The sequence below is a fragment of the Podarcis muralis genome, chromosome 13 (genome assembly GCF_964188315.1).
Source record: "Podarcis muralis chromosome 13, rPodMur119.hap1.1, whole genome shotgun sequence".
NCBI classification, from domain to species: domain Eukaryota; kingdom Metazoa; phylum Chordata; class Lepidosauria; order Squamata; family Lacertidae; genus Podarcis; species Podarcis muralis.
In genome coordinates this window covers 52,805,166-52,823,730 of record NC_135667.1, presented here as the reverse complement: position 1 = coordinate 52,823,730, position 18,565 = coordinate 52,805,166, and the positions used below count along the sequence as shown (strand labels likewise).

Genomic DNA, 18,565 nt, shown 5'->3' with positions numbered 1-18,565 from the left:
AAACATCAGCTTCTTGCAGCTCCGCCCCTTACTCTGCTGCTACCTGGTCTCGCTTTCACTCCCCAGGTCTTGCTGTTTCTGTTTCTCTGTCGCTCCTTTTGCACCTGCTTTCTAGAGTCGTCTTCCGCTTGCCTCCCTGACCTGCTATTTTTTTGGTCTGATCCTGTTCTTCTTTCCCTCTCCTGGAGACGCTCTTATCCCACGGGGAAGGGAGCACAAGATCCCTACAGTGCATTTTTCGGGCTATGTTAATCTTGCCAGCTGTAATAACGTTGCAGCCAATTTGCACAGTGCTGCAACCCCTAGCTGAAGCATTGAGGACCTTAAATGCTCTGCCACTGAGCTATGGCCCCAACCCTTCCACATGCGAATTGACTGTAGGATGTAAACTGTACAGTGCAAGCAGTACATGTGCACATAGTCCAGCATGATGATTTGATACAGTAAGCCCACAACTTACACGAGGGTTATGTCCCAGGATCGGTGCGTGAAACCAAAACCACGTACAGTGGTACCTTGGTTCTCAAACAGTTTGGTACTTGAACTACTTGGAACCAGAACACTGCAAGCCCATTTGCAAACTTTTTTCAGAAGCTGAACGTGCTCTGTTTTGAGTGTTACTCTTGCGTTTTGAGTGTTACGCTGAGGTCTGTCTGTTTTTGCTATTTATTTTGCATGTTTGTTTTTGCGGCTTTTTTTGTTTGTTTTTGTGACTGTGTGGAACCCAGTTCAGCTACTGATTGATTGATTGATTGATTGTGTGACTGCAGTACATTGTTTATTGCTTTCATTTTATGGATCAATGGTCTTGTTAGATAGAATCATAGAATCATAGAATCATAGAATCATAGAGTTGGAAGAGACCACAAGGGCCATCGAGTCCAACCCCCTGCCAAGCAGGAAACACCATCAGAGCACTCCTGACATATGGTTGTCAAGCCTCTGCTTAAAGACCTCCAAAGAAGGAGACTCCACCACACTCCTTGGCAGCAAATTCCACTGTCGAACAGCTCTTACTGTCAGGAAGTTCTTCCTAATGTTTAGGTGGAATCTTCTTTCTTGTAGTTTGGATCCATTGCTCCGTGTCCGCTTCTCTGGAGCAGCAGAAAACAGCCTTTCTCCCTCCTCTATGTGACATCCTTTTATATATTTGAACATGGCTATCATATCACCCCTTAACCTCCTCTTCTCCAGGCTAAACATGCCCAGCTCCCTTAGCCGTTCCTCATAAGGCATCATTTCCAGGCCTTTGACCATTTTGGTTGCCCTCCTCTGGACACGTTCCAGTTTGTCAGTGTCCTTCTTGAACTTCTTGAAGATAGTAAAATTCATGTTAAATTGCTGTTTTAGGGGTTGTTTTTAAAAGTCTGGAATGGATTGATCCATTTTGCATTACTTTCTATGGGAAAGCATGCCTTGGTTTTGGAGCACTTTGGTTTTGGAACGGACTTCTGGTACCACTGTATAGTCAAAACACATTGGGTGCAATGGCTGGTGGGATTGCCAAAGTCTTTCCCCCCAGATGCCTGTCCCCTTTCCACCCCTTTTTTATTTATTTTTATGCCTTGTGCGTAAAGCTGAATGCACAAAAGTTAAATGCACGTAAGGTTTGAGTTTACTGTGCATGCAGTATATAATCCTCTCTCTCTCCTCTTCCCCTGCCTGGTCGTGCTCAGGAAAATATGGTCCACAATGCTAAGAGCAGGATGCTTTGCTTTTGGATAAAGGCATCTGCTAGACTAGAGATTCGCTAGAGCCCCAGCTGTGCTTGGCTTTAATGGAGGTTGTGAGTGTGTGCTGTGAGCAGTTGTTCTTTTTAGCATTAGAGTAGAATAGATTAAGTGGGACGTGGGTGGCTCTGTGGGTTAAACCACAGAGCTTAGGACTTGCCGATCAGAAGGTCGGCGGTTCAAATCCCCACAACGGGGTGAGCTCCCGTTGCTCGGTCCCTGCTCCTGCCCACCTAGCAGTTCGAAAGCACGTCAAAGTGCAAGTAGATAAACAGGTACCGCTCTGGCGGGAATGTAAACGGCGTTTCCGTGCACTGTTCTGGTTCGCCAGAAGCGGCTTAGTCATGCTGGCCACATGACCCGGAAGCTGTATGCCGGCTCCCTCGGCCAATAAAGCGAGATGAGCGCTGCAACCCCAGAGTCGGCCATGACTGGACCTAATGGTTAGGGGTCCCTTTACCTTTAGAATAGAATTTAAAAAAGTAAATGGTTGCTTGTTTCCTGTGGCAACCATGATTATTTACCTCCCCCTGCAACACCCCTAATTCACATTCTTTTTTATTATTTTTTGTTTTTCAGTGAATTTATTGGACTCTCGATCAGTAATGGGGGATCTTGGATGGATAGCCTACCCGAAGAATGGGGTAAGTTTCTCTTGTGCCATGTGATCTGCTAATAATAGTTCTCTTTCGTGCAAGGTTCTCCAGAGCAGCTTGTGCACCGCTATGCTCAAGGCTGCAACTCGGCTTCCAGATAACTCTGCCCAGAATCTCCCAGATCTTGGGGCCAAGCTAGGTGACATTAGTCACAAGTTTAAACAAGTATGTCTAACATGGCCTCTTTTATTTTTGGAGCAAAAACATCAGTGGGTGCCTAGTCTGGATAATAAGCTCTGGAACAGGAACCCCTATGACTGTTTTTGATCCACAATAAATAGGACACTGAACCTTGCTGCTTTTAACCCAGCATGTTTCTGTCATGAGAGCCAGTGTGGTGTCGTGGTTAAGGGCGGTAGTTTCGTAATCTGGGGAACCGGGTTCGCGTCTCCACTCCTCCACATGCAGCTGCTGGGTGACCTTGGGCCAGTCACACTTCTTTGAAGTCTCTCAGCCCCACTCACCTCCCAGAGTGTTTGTTGTGGGGGAAGAAGGGAAAGGAGAACGTTAGCCGCTTTGAGACTCCTTCGGGTAGTGATAAAGCGGGATATCAAATCCAAACTCTTCTTCTTCAAATTCACTATACCTTTTGTTGTTCTGACTGCTCCCTTCAGATGGGTGGGTGTGTGTAGTCATTGTCAAGCCTGTAGAGGTTTTGCACTCCAAAATCTTGTCTGCCAGGATTCTTATCTCCTTTTCTTATTGGTGGTTCCCAGTGAAGACTGTTAAAGCAGAAGTATTCAATATGGTGCCCTCCACTTAAGGCTGGACTCCAACTTCCATCATGCCTGACCATTGTCCATAAAGGCCAGAGCTGATGGGAGTTGCTGTCCAACCTCCCCATTAAAGGGTCATCTTGGACTCTTAGCATGCTACCAGCTGGGAAAAAGAAATGGTCAAGAATGATGGACTAAAATAATGGAGGACATTTTCTTTTCTTTTTAAAAAAGATTAAAAAAATAACCAAGCTGGCCAGACTGTTGACTACTTCCAGAATTCCCTAGGGCCTTCTGGTGGTTCCCTCCATGCCAGAAGTGAAGCTACAGGGAACCAGGCAGAGGGCCTTCTCAGTGGTGGCGCCCGCCCTGTGGAACGCCCTCCCAGCAGATGCCAAGGAAATAAACAGCTACCTGACTTTTAGAAGACATCTGAAGGCAGCCCTGTTTAGGGAAGTGAAGTGTAGGTGGGTTCCCACGAGGCAAGACACAGTGATAACAGCAAGAACCTTTATTGAACGAACAGAGCTGGACGACAGGGGCAAAGCAACTGCTTATATACATTTCTGAAGGCCTGGGCCAACCCACTCCCAACGTGATTGGTTGTCTAAACTTCCAAGCTGCGAATCATGACTCAGAGTTTAAGGGCCAATGGCAGAGGCCCAAATCCTGAAATGTTCTGTGATTGGATATCATATATCGAATCAGAACACAGGAGCTCAGATTCCTTCGTCCAGACTCAAGCTCAGGCAAACACAGACCACTGAATACATAACAGGAAGTTTTTAATGTTTGATGTTTTATCTTGCTTTTAATATTCTGTTGGGAGCCGCCCAGAGTGGCTGGGGAAACCCAGTCAGATGGGTGGGGTATAAACAAATTATTATTATTATTATTATTATTATTGACTTGTGTTCAGTAAACCCACTTCTCTGAGATTTGTGCCCCAATATATTCACAGCCTTTTTTCAGATGTCGGAAATGCTGCTTTATTTCTCTACAACTGGCGCGCCATTTGTTTTCTCTCGTTTTCCCTAATATCCTCTCTCTCTCAAGATCTGCTCTATGTAAATATTTAATTCTCAATTCCAGATATAGATTTGAAAAGTGGTTGCTGTAATTAAAATGAAACCGGAGGAGGAGAAGCTTCTGAAGGCTGAACTTCCTTCCCCATATGCTCTGCTGTCAGGACGTCCTTTGAGGGATGCTTAGTGTACTAAAGATTCATCTTCTTGTGGTGCTTTAGCAAGGTTTAGCCAGAAAACAACCCTTCCTTTCAATAGACTGCCTGATTAATGCCTATTACTAATATTGGAGTCTTCATCATTTTAATAGCTACCCAGTGCTTTGTAGTGATTCAGTGTGATGTTTGCTTTAAACTAGCAAAATCAAATTACTTTTTCTGGAAATATTTATGCTTGGTTTGAAGTATGTCATTTTTATAAAATAATAAAAAAAATAAAGTAGATCTGTTAATGGCAGCTGCAAAATATTTCTTGACTTCTAAATCTCAGACTACAAAAAAACAGCAGATTGCATGGTGGAGGAAATTGCATGATGGGTCCCTTATGTAGAAGCAAAACCACATGTCAGGGGGAGAAGGCAGGGTTAGAGAACTTCATGGCATACTAGTTCCAAATGTGGAGAGAGGCTTTCAAAACGTGGAAGGCCACTCAAACATTTGATTTTCGCTCCGATAATATGTTCACAACTGAGGCAGTTGAATTATATAGTCACTGACCTTAAGTGATGTGATGACTACTACAATAGCAATTCTTTATTGTGTGTCGAGGTCCCCAGGGCCACCCCAATAACTCACACATCACACAGAAATTTTGTTTAAGGTTTTTGGCATAATTTTGGCCACAACTTTATTAAAATACAAAAATGTGAGTGCTTGCTTAGGCATCGGTTGGGACTATCTGCCCCCCCCCCCCCGTGGATTCACCCCGTTGCAGGGATTCGAACTGCCGACCTTCTGATCAGCAAGTCCTAGGCTCTGTGGTTTAACCCACAGCACCACCCACGTCCCAAGTACTATTTCCCTTACCTACAGTCAATTCCAGCGCTGACTGTCTCAATTTGGCTTGTATATTGGAACATTGAATCAGCAATATAAATACCATGTTTCAGAACAGATGCAAACATAGTTCAAAAGCACCTATATCTTTGACCTGTAGCTTGCTTCTGGCTACATTCAGACAGGGGGCTTATTGCATAAGTTTTCCTGGTTATAATGCTAGTTGTCAGAGCTGCCCGAGGTCCCAGCTCACAAAGGACCAACGCCAGTTCGTTGTTATATACCAAAGTCTTTATTGAAGTTCAGTTTCGCTTTCACAGCCGCAGCGCGCAGCTCTACGTCTCAAACTCTAGACCGCTGAAGCTCCGTCTGAATCTCCTCCCCCCAGACACCAGTTTAAGACTCTAGCCTTGCTCCACCTCTTCCTTTGCTCTTTCCTCCTCTGGTTCCGCCTGTCCGCTGGGGTCTTGCCCTAGACTCTTCTGACGCTGAGTCCCCTGAGTCTTCCCCCTGCCTCCGGCGGGCTTTAGGACCTGGTTCCCAATCTGGGTTTTCTGCTGTCCCACGCGCCTGTACATTCGAACTTGGCGCGCGCGCCCAGCCGGCAACCTTCCTCCTGACCGTTACACTGCTCCTGTCACTGCTTCCCCCTTCGGGGAGGCTAGCTGGACCTGACCTCCCCTCCGTTCCCCCACTCTCCGATAGAGGCGTGGTCAGCCCTGACTCATCTTCTCTCCCCGCTGGAGGAGACGCTGGCCCTGACACATGGGACTCTTCCCCCCCACTGCGCTCTGGTGGGGAAGCTGGTCCTGATCTCCCGCTGCTGCTTTGGGAGTCCCCGCTGGCCCCTTGTTTCTGGTGCGTCCCCCCTGGGACCCCCCTTGCCCTGACCATCGGCGCCCCCTTCTGGGAATCTTCTGATTCGCTGGAGAAGCTCATGGAATCTCTCGGGTCACTGTCATTCTCCCCTCCGCTGCCCTCAGATTCTTCCCCTTCGCTCTCCATTTCCTCTCTCCCCTGTGCCTCTGCTCCTGAGCCCCTGACATCCATCCCCCCCTCGAAGCCCCCCCTTCCCCCCTCCCCCTCTTCGGGTGTGGGTTCCGGGTGCTCCAGTGCTGTGGGGGTGAGTGCGGGATACCGTTCTTTCCCCCTGGTGTGCAGCCGGCCAGCTGGATCCGGCCAGCCCGTAATGGGCTCGTCGACGTCGATCTCCTCTGCTTCCATCTCTCTGCAGTTGTGCTCGAACCCAGGATCCTCCCCCAACTCGTCCATGTCCTTCCCTCCCCCTGTTACCTCGGGTGATGCTGCGTGTAAGGGCCCCCTCAGCAGTTCCCTGCTCCACCCCACCTCCGGTTGATTGTCCCACCAATAAGAGCGGTCTGTGACACTAGTGCTTCTGCCTCTTGTTGTGTTGTGTCACGGAACGGTGGCTTTTTGATTGACACACCACCACGTTGCACTAAAATTTTAAATCTCAGATGGTGGGAAGGAATTGTGTGTACTGGGACACCAATCCAAATTTTGTAATGCAAGCAGTGGTGGCGCTATTGTGAAAACCGCAGGAAAATTACAACACAAATCTCCAAGTTAACGGGGTTGCAAATTGCTTTTTCTATCCTGGAAACAATTAACCCAGAAATGGGCACTAAACTTCTACTAGATTTCCAGAAGCGGCTTTTATGTTGTGTGAAAGATCACATAAAACTTGAAAATGAACAGGTAAAGAAATGTTGAAAAGATGGCACAAAGTGCTGCCTGAATACAGCCTCTGTATGCAAAGTAGTATAGTGGTAACTTGGTTCTCAAACACTTTGGTTCCCAAACACCAAAAACCCGGAAGTAAGTGTTCTGGTTTTCAAACGTTTTTGAGAAGCCGAACATCCGATGCGGCTGTCGGCTATTGTTTCCGGGGCGTCTGCACCAATCAGAAGCCGTGCCTTGGTTTTCAAACATTTTGGAAGTCAAACGGACTTCCAGAATGGATTAAGTTCGAGAACCAAGATACCACTGTATTTGGTGCTTTTGGTTTTGCTATTTATTTTGTGTTTTTGTTTTTGAAGCTTTTTCGGTTAATTTGTTTTTGTGGCTGTGTGGAACCCAGTTCAGCTGATTGATTGACTGTGTGACTGCTGAAATGGATAAAAGTCCCCCCTCCAAACAATGACTATCATCAGAGCAAGAAAAAAATAATAATTTTAATTTTCATCATTTACAATACTATCTTATTTATTTTATACTACACTGCATTGATTATTGCTTTCATTTTATGGATAAATAATCTTGTTAGAGAGTAAAATTCATGTTAAATTGCTGTTTTAGGGGTTGTTTTTAAAAGTCTGGAACGGATTAATCCATTTTGCATTACTTTCCATGAGAAAGCGCGCCTTGGTTTTGGAACGCTTTGGTTTTGGAACGGACTTCCAGAACGGATTAAGTTTGAGAACCAAGGCACCACTGTATTAGCTAACAGGTTACAGGCAAAGCAAATATTGCATATTTCTTCCTAAACTGGAAGCTAAGCCGCTGGCCCCCTCATTGCTCCCTTGGACTCATTGAAAACAGGCAGCTTTTTTAATTTTTGTGAAATGTAGGGGATTTTTGGAAAGCCATGCCTAGCATTCAAGCTTAACTGTATTAGAAATGTACCAGTGACCATAGAGTTGAATAAGATTGGCATAGTAGACTTGTTTATGCAGTCGGGGAACTGGTTTTGTGGTATGGTTATTTGCGCAATGAATTAATGAGAGGCTAAAATGAGAAGAGTTTGTGGGTCAGTTGGGGCTTTTCACTCCGTGCTGTGAAAAAAGAAAAAGTAGCAGTGACTTATGAGTTTGGGAGTTGAGAGATGTGGTTTATGTGAACAGTTTTAGGATTTGCCTTTGTGGGTAGTATTATGTGAAGGTTCAGTGTCCTTTGAGATAAGCAACTGTTCAGTTGTACCTTGGATCTCGAATGGCTTGCGATTCGAACAGTTTGGCTCCTGAACGCCGCAATCCCAGAAGTGAGTGTTCTGGTTTGCGAACGTTTTTTGGAAGCCGAACATCCGACGTGGCTTCTGCTGCTTCCGATTGGCTGCAGGAAGCTCCTGCAGCCAATTGGAAGCTGCACCTTGGTTGTCGAACGTATTGGAAGTCAAATGGACTTCCGGAACTGATTCTGTACGACAACCAAGGTACGACTGTATGGTTATCAGGGTGGTAGATTTTAAAAAAGCCAGATATCAACTGCTATTGCTGATTTGTGTAACTGTGGCTTGGAAAATGTCCCCAAGAGACTTGGCCACGTCTGCTTCGATAGGCATGCAGAAATTTTGGTGTGGTTGTTATTTGACATTTTCTGCTTTTTAGGACTGGGGCTGAGAAAGTGTGGGAGGTGGGGCTTAATACCCTCAATCTGTGAGCCTGATGAAAATTGCCCTCTCAGCTGCTATCTAAAGCAGTTTGTTCTTGCATGCTTAATTTTTCTATGTATTTCAAATAAACCACTGTGTGTGTGTATGCAAGAAAGCTTATGGTCACCTGCAACTTGCAGAATCTGTTCAGGCCTTGGCTTTGCTCCGTTTGCTTCATTTAGCATACAGTATAAACCACAGAGCCTAGGGCTTGCCGGCGGTTCGAATCCCCGCTACGGGGTGAGCTCCCGTTGCTCGGTCCCTGCTCCTGCCAACCTAGCAGTTCAAAAGCATGTCAAAGTGCAAGTAGATAAATAGGTACCGCTCTGGTGGGAAGGTAAACGGCATTTCCATGCGCTGCTCTAGTTTTGCAAGAAGCGGTTTAGTCATGCTGGCCACATGACCTGGAAGCTGTCTGCGGACAAACGCCAGCTCCCTCGGCCAGTAAAGCGAGATGAGCGCCGCAACCCCAGAGTCGTCCGTGACTGGACTTAACAGTCAGGGGTCCCTTTACCTTTACCTTTTTTTAAAAAAAATATTTATTAAGGTTTTCAAATTTAATACAATGAGAAAAAAAATCAAAAAGAAAAAAGCAAAAAAGTTTAAAAACACATAAAGTTCACAGTACTTATTTTTCAATAACATATTTCACTGACCTCCTCATACCTCCCCTTCTTGTATTCCAATTCAAATTGTTAGTTCAGCAAATCCTTATCCGTAATTTTAACCTATTTCTAAACCCTTTTTTTTCCCTTTTCCATATCGCATTAGAGCTAGAAACCCCTTAATTTCTATCCGACATCATTCAGCATTCATTAATTTTACAATATTTCTGTAAATAGTCCTCAAATTTCTTCCAATCTTCTTCCGCCGACTCGATGGTTGGACTCGATGGCCCTTGTGGTCTCTTCCAACTCTATGATTCTATGATTCTCCCTGGTCACGGATTCTGCCAGTCATTTCTGCCAATCCCATACTGTCAATCATCTTCATCTGCCATACCTTTTATAGCGATGTCCACATCTTGTTCTGAAATCTTGTTCTGAAATCTCTCTGTTCTCCTCTCCCCTGCCCACCCCCAGCCTTTGTGAGAGCTCAATTTTCTTTGTCCTTTTGTCCAATCCTGCTTTTTAGCCACACTCCCACTTTCAAACAAGAACACAACAACACCTGCCTGCCTTGTGTGTAACTCATCCTTCTTTCCTCCAGTGATTTCACTGAGCTTCCTGTAGTCAGGAACACTTCTCAATATTCCTCTGAGTATTTGCAGTGTGTTGTGGCTCAGTGTTCAATTACTTGTTGCTGCTGCTGTTTGTTTTTCTGTCTGAGCTTCTTTTTTAAAAAATAATAAGAAGAAGAGGAAAGATGACACCAAAAAAGCCAGAATCATGCATGGATCTTTTTCATTGCAGAATATTTTTCTAAAAAGGTTGATTCTTCTATTCCAACCCACCCCCCTCTACAACCCACCACCAAAGAAACAAGCCAAGTAATTGCTCCTGACGAGGGAGGGGGCATAATTGTGGGCCTGCAGGGAATGTCAGCTAAATATACGAAGCAGATACAGTGGTACCTCGGGTTACATACGCTTCAGGTTACATACGCTTCAGGTTACAGACTCCGCTAACCTAGAAATAGTACCTCGGGTTAAGAACTATGCTTCAGGATGAGAACAGAAATTGTGTGGTTGTGGTGTTGCGTGCTGAGGTCCCACAAAGCCCCTACCCCAATAACTCAGACATCACACATAATTTTTGTTTTGGTTTTTGGCATAATTTTGGCCACAACTTTATTTTATATACAGATTGAGAGTGGTTGCTTAGGCATTGGTTATGACTACCTGTCCCCCTCCCGCCTTGGGGGGACAGCTCTGACTCCTTAGCCAGTCCCGGAGGAAACATGGTCAGAGTCAGATGGAGCTGCGTCACAGACTCTCACTGCTCCGCGCATGTTCCTTGAAGCTTACACGGCCCGCACCCTGCCGTCAGGGTTTGGACGAGGGGGATGGTAAGCTTCAGAATTCCTTTAACGGAATACCCGTATGCAGCAGCATTGGAGGGGCAGGCACAGCCAATCCATACCCCTCCACCAACCAATTTTAACCAATGCCTAACCGCCATTCGAGCCCTTACGCTCGCCGCCAACCACTCATAAATTAAACCACACCCTCAGCCTGGACACTAGAGCATCCAACCACACATCATTCCCCAATGGCGAGAGATGAACCCCATCATCCCTGTAAAACTCAATCGCCTTGAATGAAATCAGAGGGTGCGGGATTACCGCCCCACCCAGATTCACCACCAGCTTGCTTGCCGCGGAATTAATCCGCTTCCTTACACGTTCAGTGGCGACTGGGCAAGGACTACCACGCCAGATGCGGCGTTGCAGCAGCTGTGACCAAATTAGCTTAGTTGACGGCACCCGTGCCGCCAACTCCCCAAGGTCCTGTAATATGGTAGCACGCAGCCCGTAGCAGGAGGAGGAAACCATATCGTTCTCCCCGAGCTGCACCACGATCGCTGAAGGAGGGCCACATTGGAAGACACGCCTTCGCATGAGAGGTAACAATTCCCTCCACAGCATCCCCCTTCTGGAAATCCAGGACACCTGAACGTGGCGCGGGAATCCCAGGTCGTCACCCAGTCCGGACTGGCGAGCTCTGTCCGCAGCCCAGTGCACAATACTGTGCCCTACTATCCAAATACGGATAGCAGCCCGACCTAGGGTAAAACACACATATGTAAGTACCACAACACATTATTTTCTCACGTAGGTTCTGAATGCGTCCGAACGCCACCGACCCAGGTCCTTTATCCTCTTAACTGACAAACCCCAGTGAGCGGCAGTTGTAGCCGCCCCAATCCTAAAAGAGTGAGGGGCAAACTCAGAAGCCGGGAGGCCGCAAGCCTCCACAGCTTTTCGCAACACTCCAGCAAACTGGTGTCTCACCAGCGGGCGGCTATTTTCGTGTATGAAGAGGGGCCCTTCGCCACCAGGGCGCAGGGCTAAATACTTCTTAAGGTCCTTCACCGGGCAAGGGCCACTTTCGCCCGTCGCAGGAAGTGTAATGACAGCGCCCCTGCCTAGTTGGTCCGTCTTTGAATTCCTAACGTGAACCTGCAGGTCCTTCGAAGACACACTCACGTCCTGCATCAGCAAACCCCTAGAACCCCCATCCTGCTTGGGCTCGAGGACCACTTCGCCCACCCTCAGGGCCCCAAAGAAAGTTAACGAAAAGGCTGCTGAAAATAGCCGAGCCTCAAATTTAGACCAACAGATGCTCCGCAGCTTAGACCGCATCTGCGCCAGCAATTCAAATGTAATGGGTCGTCTGGAGACGGGCCTGGAAGGAGCGAGTCGCCCCCATCCTTCCAGGGCCCTACGCACTACAAACTTCCTACACGGATCCTTATTAAAATATGCTTTACTAAAAAAGGAAATTGCTGCAGAATGCAGGCGTAGGGTCCTAGGTGCCCGACGCATCTGGAATAGATGTGCCAGATACCGGAGCACCTGAGAGGTGGAATGGGGGGTGGTAACCTCCCCTGCAGGCTGCCCACTAAATAACAAAAAGTCCGCCCAGGCCTTTTTATAGGACCTCAAGGTAGAAGGTGCAACAGATGCAGCTACTCCCTGTAAGACTAAGTTCTGCCAAGGTTCCAGAGATGATCCAGGAAAATTTCCGGACGGTCTCGAGCCACTGGCACCAGGGACCTGAAACGCTCCATCTGAAAACGGGACAGAGCATCAGCAATTTCATTAGAAATTCCTGGGACGAAGCGGGCAGAAAAAACAATGTTAAAACGCAAGCAATGCAAAACAAAGGCCCGAAGAAGGGCAGATACCCGAGGGGATCGTGAAGACTGCTTGGCCAGTACCTTCACCACCGCCTGGTTATCAGTCCAGAAACAAACACGATGATCCCTAAACTGTTCGACCCACAAGTGCACTGCCACTACAATGGGGAAAAACTCAAGAAAGGTTAAATCCCTAGTTATAGCCTGCCCCCGCCATGCAGGGGGCCAGCGCTCGGCGCACCACCTGCCATCCCAGTACAAGCCAAACCCCAAGGACCCCGCAGCATCCGAATGGACTTGGAAGACGTTGTGGAGGTTCAAAGTGTCCTGCCACAAGGACACCCCGTTGAATTCCTCCAAGAATTCCAGCCAAATAGCGAGGTCGGCCCGTACCTGAGAAGGAAGGCGGACCCTGTGATGCGGGGCCTGCAAGCCCGAGGTGAGTCTGGCCAAGCGTGAACAAAAAGGTCGCCCAGGAGCGACCACCCTGCACGCAAAGTTCAGGTGGCCCAGCAGAGACTGAAGCTGCCGCAGGGAGACCTTCTTTAAAGGAATCATCTCCTCAATGACCATTCTTAAATTGGTTATTTTTTCAGGCGGCAGGCTAGATGTTTGAGCCACGGTATCTAACAAGATACCCAGGTAAGTCAGCTTGGTAGAAGGACCCTCGGTCTTCTCAGCCGCTAACGGGACGCCCAGCTCTTCCGTTAAGGAAGCGAAGGCTTGCAATAAAACTACGCAATCCCCCGTATTGCCTGCCGAGGCGACCAAAAAATCATCAAGATAATGCGTGACACCGCATAAACCGGTTCTTTCACGTAAAGCCCATTCCAAAAATGAACTAAAACATTCAAAGGCCGCACAGGCAACTGAGCAACCCATGGGCATGGCCTTATCGAAGTAAAAACTTCCTTCGAACTGAAACCCCAGCAACCAAAAATCATCGGGATGAATAGGAAGCAGCCGAAATGCTGATTCAATGTCGCATTTTGCCAGCAAGGCGCCTGGCCCAAATCTTCGGATCATCTTGATTGCGTGATCCAAAGAAGCATACCTCACCGAACAAAGCTCCGGGGGAATCACATCATTTACTGATGTGCCCCTGGGATGTGAGAGATTATGTATTAGGCGAAATTCCCCCGGGGCTTTTTTGGGAACTATGCCCAAAGGTGAAATATGCAAATTGGGAAATGGAGGGACCGCAAATGGACCGGCCATGCGACGTAAAGCTAGTTCCTTACCAATTTTTCTTCGTGCCACCTCCGGCATATCCCTAATTGATTTCTGGTTGGCTGGGTTTCTGGCAACCGGGGTAGCGACCACCGGGATTCTAAAACCTAAAGAAAAACCTTCGCGCAAATAAGACGCCGCCTTGGCATCGGGGTACGACTCCAACAAGGAAAGCAGCGGCTGTAGCCTTACCGGGGTGTAAGCTAAAGAGGAGATCAAGCTACTTTCCCGCTCCCCCGGCGGGGGTCTGGGCTGCGGTTTTTGGGGGCTGTTGAGAGCCCCCCCCTTTCCGAAAGGGGCGGCGGCCAGACTGGCACGCGGACCCGGAATGGTTCCCTGAACACTTATCACACGCATGTGCGTATTTACAAGACTGCCGTGTGCAAGCGCCCTTATTGAAATCCCAGCAAAAAAGCTTTTTTCCCAACCTGGTAGGGGCGGCCTTAAACTTCTGGGAGTCAGGGGCCTTCTTTTCTATTCGGGGGGCCACATAAGTGGTCCAGACATCCAAGTCCTTCCGATCCCAGCGGGCAGTAGGGATCTTCGCCGCCCTACGCCTAAAGTTCTGGTCGTAAGCTAGCGCGGCAGTTTCTCCGGCCATTGTGAAGGCGGAACGGACAATGGATAGATACACCCAAAGATGCAATGATCTCCTGGGGTAGGCCGCGGCCACAACTCCAGCAAAAACCTGAAAGCTATCTAGCCAACGCTCAAAGGTCCTGTCAGCCTTGGCTATGATCAATCGCTTCTTTGGAGCAGGCAGGCCCTTGTCCAGGGGCTCCTGGCCTTCCAAAGGGGGGGCTAGGCTAAATATATCAACATAGCGGCCGTCCAATATCCTGGAACGCAACTTGGCGGACAGGTGAGCCCCCGGAATGATGTCCCTGGCCGAGTTGGTGGAGGCCTTTACGTCCGGCACCAGGACCCCATCAAGGCAGTCTAGCACTGCACCATACCTGGCCCTATGGGAATTCGCCCTCCGTTCCCAAACCCATTTCGGGAGCCCCGAGGTTTCCCCGAAACCCCAGTATAACCTAAGGGGCGCTTCCTCATCACTACTAGAAGTCTGGGATGACGCACCTGATGAAGAGGATGAGGTGTCTCTACGTCTCCTCTTGGCACGCCTCCTGGAGCTTTTCTTGTGACGGCGATGTCCACCCGAGGAGGTCTTCGGAGGAAGAGGGAGGCTGTCCTCGATCGACGACTCTGAGGCATCGCCCTGCTGCGGAGTGGCTGAAAGTGACTGAAAAGACACAGCCTGTGATTGACCAGGAATCGCTCTGCCCGTAACTGCGTGCTGCGCAGGCCGACCCCGCACAACAAGGCCCCGTGCAGGTGCCCTTCTCCTAGCCCCCGCCCGGGCAGAGACCCGACCCCGTGGCACAGCCACCTGCGACACAGGCGGCACCGAGGACTGAGCCTGTGCCACGTCAAGCAAGTAGCCACTGGCTGGCACTGGCTCTTCCTCTTCTTCACTGGATGAAGACGGTGGGAGCGGAGCATCCACAGGGGGAGCCAGCGTAGCAGAAGAAGTTGACGGGGTCGAGTGGCGATGCATCAGGCCATCCAGCTCTGCTTCCATCCTTGCCAGAGACACCGGGTCACCAGCCAAACTAGAGACCATGGATTGGACTCGTTGTAAAGACTGGCCAGGTTGAGGAGAACGCAAAGCCTGAGATGGGCCTTTTATGGGCCGCTTAGCAGAGAGGGGAGGGGCCGACTTCCTTGTCGCCTTTTTTGGAGCCATGCCTGCTACTGGCTTTTGACAGAAAATCAAATAAGAAGAGATAAAACAAAAGAAATTAAGTCAAGATTAAATAGAATTAAATAATAATACAGGAAAATAATACGATACAAATTAACGAAGCTTAATAAAGAATAAACAAACAGCAGGCAGGAGAATAACCCCAAAGCCCCAAGCGTATTCGGAGGCTCAATCAGTGGTATCAGCAACAGGGATTAATGGGCTAACCTGAACAGGTAAAATTAAACAACCCCTGCAATACCAGACTGGCCACTAGAGGCCACTGCGGTGCACAGTTAACACGAACAGGCCCTGCAGGTACCAGATCCGGCCAGCAGGGGCCTCTATTAATGAAACGGGGGCAAGATGGCGCTCCCGCCAAAATTGACCCCCGATGAGGCTGGGCCAGGACCAGGGATCAATTCAGTAGGCACCCCCAAGCGCCTATGAGAAGGCCCAGCGGGGCAGATAAGGCTCCGCAGCTCCAACGGCCCCCCAACACCCCTATAGGGCCCGCAGGGACGGGAGGGGCGAGAGGAGGGGAAAAGGTGGGAAAAAACTGCTCCCCCGTTCGGGAGCCGAGAGGCCTCCCGGGCCTCAACGAGAAAAGGCGGCCCAGGCCGTCCCGGCCTAGGCCGCAGCAGATCCCCGCGCCGCCGGAGGCGGTCCGCGGCGCGGCAGGCCCGGCCGGATGGGCACCCCCGGCAGGCCGCGCGCAGCAACCGCTGCAGCAGCGAGCCCCTGAGAGCCCCTAGGCCCCGATGCCGGGAGGCGGCCTAGGCCACGCAGGCCCTCCAACCGCGCCGAGGCGGGCCTGGGCTAATCGCCGCGCCGCCGAACGCGACCAACGGCGCGGCGCGGCAGGCCCGGCCGGATCCGGCCCAGGCGCGGGCGATCGAAGCCCCCGGCGGGCCGCGCGCAGCAACCGCTGCAGCAGCGAGCTCCGGGAGCCCCTAGGCCCTGACGCCGGGAGGGCGGCCCAGGCCGCGCAGGCCCCCAACCGCGCCGAAGCGGGCTGGGGCCGATCGCCGCGCCGCCAGAAGCGACCAACGGCGCGGCGCGGCAGGCCCGGCCGGATCCGGCCCAGGCGCGGGCGATCGAGGCGCCCCGGCGGGCCGCGCGCAGCAGCCGCTGCAGCCGCGAGCTCCGGGAGCCCCTAGGCCCCGACACCGGGAAGCGGGCTGGGCCGATCACCGCGCCGCCGGACGCGTGAAGGCGCCTCGCCGCGGGCCACCGACAACCGCAGCGGCGGCAGCGCGACCCGGGGGAACTCAAATGTAAGTAAGGGGGAAGGGGAGGAGGGTGGGTAACAGCCGAATCGCGGCCACCCCGCAGCAGCGGTAGGCCCCGGAGCAGTAGGCCGAGGGTCAGTGGGTAGGCACCAATGGCCCGGGATAGCCAGGCCAGATACAGCAGGGACCCAGCCCCCCCCGGCCAAAGCCTTCTCGGCCCGGACCACGGCTCGGCCGAGACCGGGCCGTAGCCAGTCGGGACCGGGAGATCACCCCCCCCCCCGCAGGGAGAAAACCGGGATAAATTAACAGGGAAGAAAACTAAATTAATATTAATAATTCGGAAAAAGTTAACTTAACCAGTCGCTTGGGGATAAAACGGGTTGGGAAGGAAAGAAAGGTAAAGCTAAGATCAATACGACCAAGATTTCTTTCACTGTCTCACTCCGGTACAAGATCCGATGTCCACAGCAAAAGAGAAAGAGAAAGCTGTGGACCCTGCTTATATAAGGGGACTAAACCCACCCCTAAATTGGCAACATCAATTTTGCCCCAGTAACAGCTTTAACCAATCTGCTCCATCCCATTGCCCTCAATGGGCTGGCTAACTGGGGGTTTTGTTTGGCCCCATCCGCAACACGTGCTCTCTCTTCTATGAGAACACGCTTTGCAGCGGCAGCAGGAGGCCCCATTAGCTAAAGTGGTACCTCAGGTTAAGAACAGTTTCAGGTTAAGTACAGACCTCCGGAACGAATTAAGTACTTAACCTGAGGTACCACTGTATCTGCGGCGTTTTTGCTTTGTTCCCCCTTGCTACTGTTCTTTCTCTTTTGAAATGCACATTCTCTAAAACTCGGGACTAAATGGGTATGAGTGAGGTGCTGCAGCAACAGTTTCCGTAGCACACTGCTATTATTTACGTGTTTTAAGCGTTTTGTGTACCCTCCTTCACTCGTACGCACGAGAGCAGTTTACATCAATAAAAATGTTTTTTTTAAAATACAATAGAATAAAATGCAAGCATAATAAACAGTTCATAGCTCCAACACGTGGAGGGGGCGGAGCATTAAAGAATTCACCTGTTGCGTGTCGAGGTCCCCAGGTCCACCCCAATAACTCACACATCACACAGAATTTTTGTTTAAGGTTTTGGCATAATTTTGGCCACAACTTTATTAAAATACAAATTTGTGAGTGGTTGCTTAGGCATTGGTTGCGACTATCTGCCCCCACCATGGGGGACAGACTGACATTCCGCACAATGCGAAAGTCAGAATGGGGGAATACACTTGGGGGTTACGGGGAGCAGGGAATCTGCCCTCACCCCAAATGCAACCAGGAGCTCATTGCTATGGCCCGAGCCCCCTTGACAGAGTGGACAAGCAATAGTTAGCCCCTGATTCCTTTAACGGAATCCCTTGCAGCAGCAGCATTATAGGGGCAGGCACAGCCAATCCATGCCCCTCAACCAACCAAACTATAAACCAATGCCTAACCGCAACGTTACAAGTTGTGACGATTTGCTACGCAGTAGGCAAAAACCAAATGGCCCCAGCCCACCAGCCAGATGGACAAAATTCCTACCAGGCCCCCGCTCCAAAGCAGACGACCCCATGACAGGCATAGCAAGGTCAAAGCGAACAACCCAAATTCTAGGGAGGGAGGGACGGGCAATCCGATGCACGTGCGAAAAGAGGAAGCCCTAGCCTCATGCAAGGAGTTTTACTATTTCTGGCTGTCAATCAATAAATGGCAACATTAACTTCATCCCAACAACAAGGGAAGCCCCAATCGCATCAGTGGCCAACGATCAGTTAGCCCGCCCCCAACTTTGGAGTGTCCTGGCGGCCTCCACCGCAACACGTGCTCTCCATGAAGGAGAACACGCTTTCCTTAAAAATCCAGTTGTAAAACTGACATTTACCATTGTAATCTGACAAGTGTGCCTATTGTGGTGATGGAAGCCTGTTAGGAAAAATTGAGCTGAGGGTTTCCTGCTGCCTCCCTTCTCTCTCAAGATAGTTTCTGGTCTAGTCAGCTCCAATT

The 18,565-nt window shown here is 49.8% G+C and overlaps 1 protein-coding gene across 10 annotated transcripts in view; it reads left to right on the top strand.

The window, feature by feature from the left end:
• The window catches only part of EPHA5 (EPH receptor A5), a 243,872-nt gene that overhangs the window by 23,103 nt on the left and 202,204 nt on the right, over positions 1–18,565 (top strand). For all 10 annotated transcript variants that reach the window (XM_077917600.1, XM_077917599.1, XM_077917598.1 and 7 more), the window contains exon 2: positions 2,310–2,374. In XM_077917600.1, the coding sequence (XP_077773726.1) occupies positions 2,310–2,374 (65 nt within the window). The remainder of the gene's footprint in view (positions 1–2,309; positions 2,375–18,565) is intronic.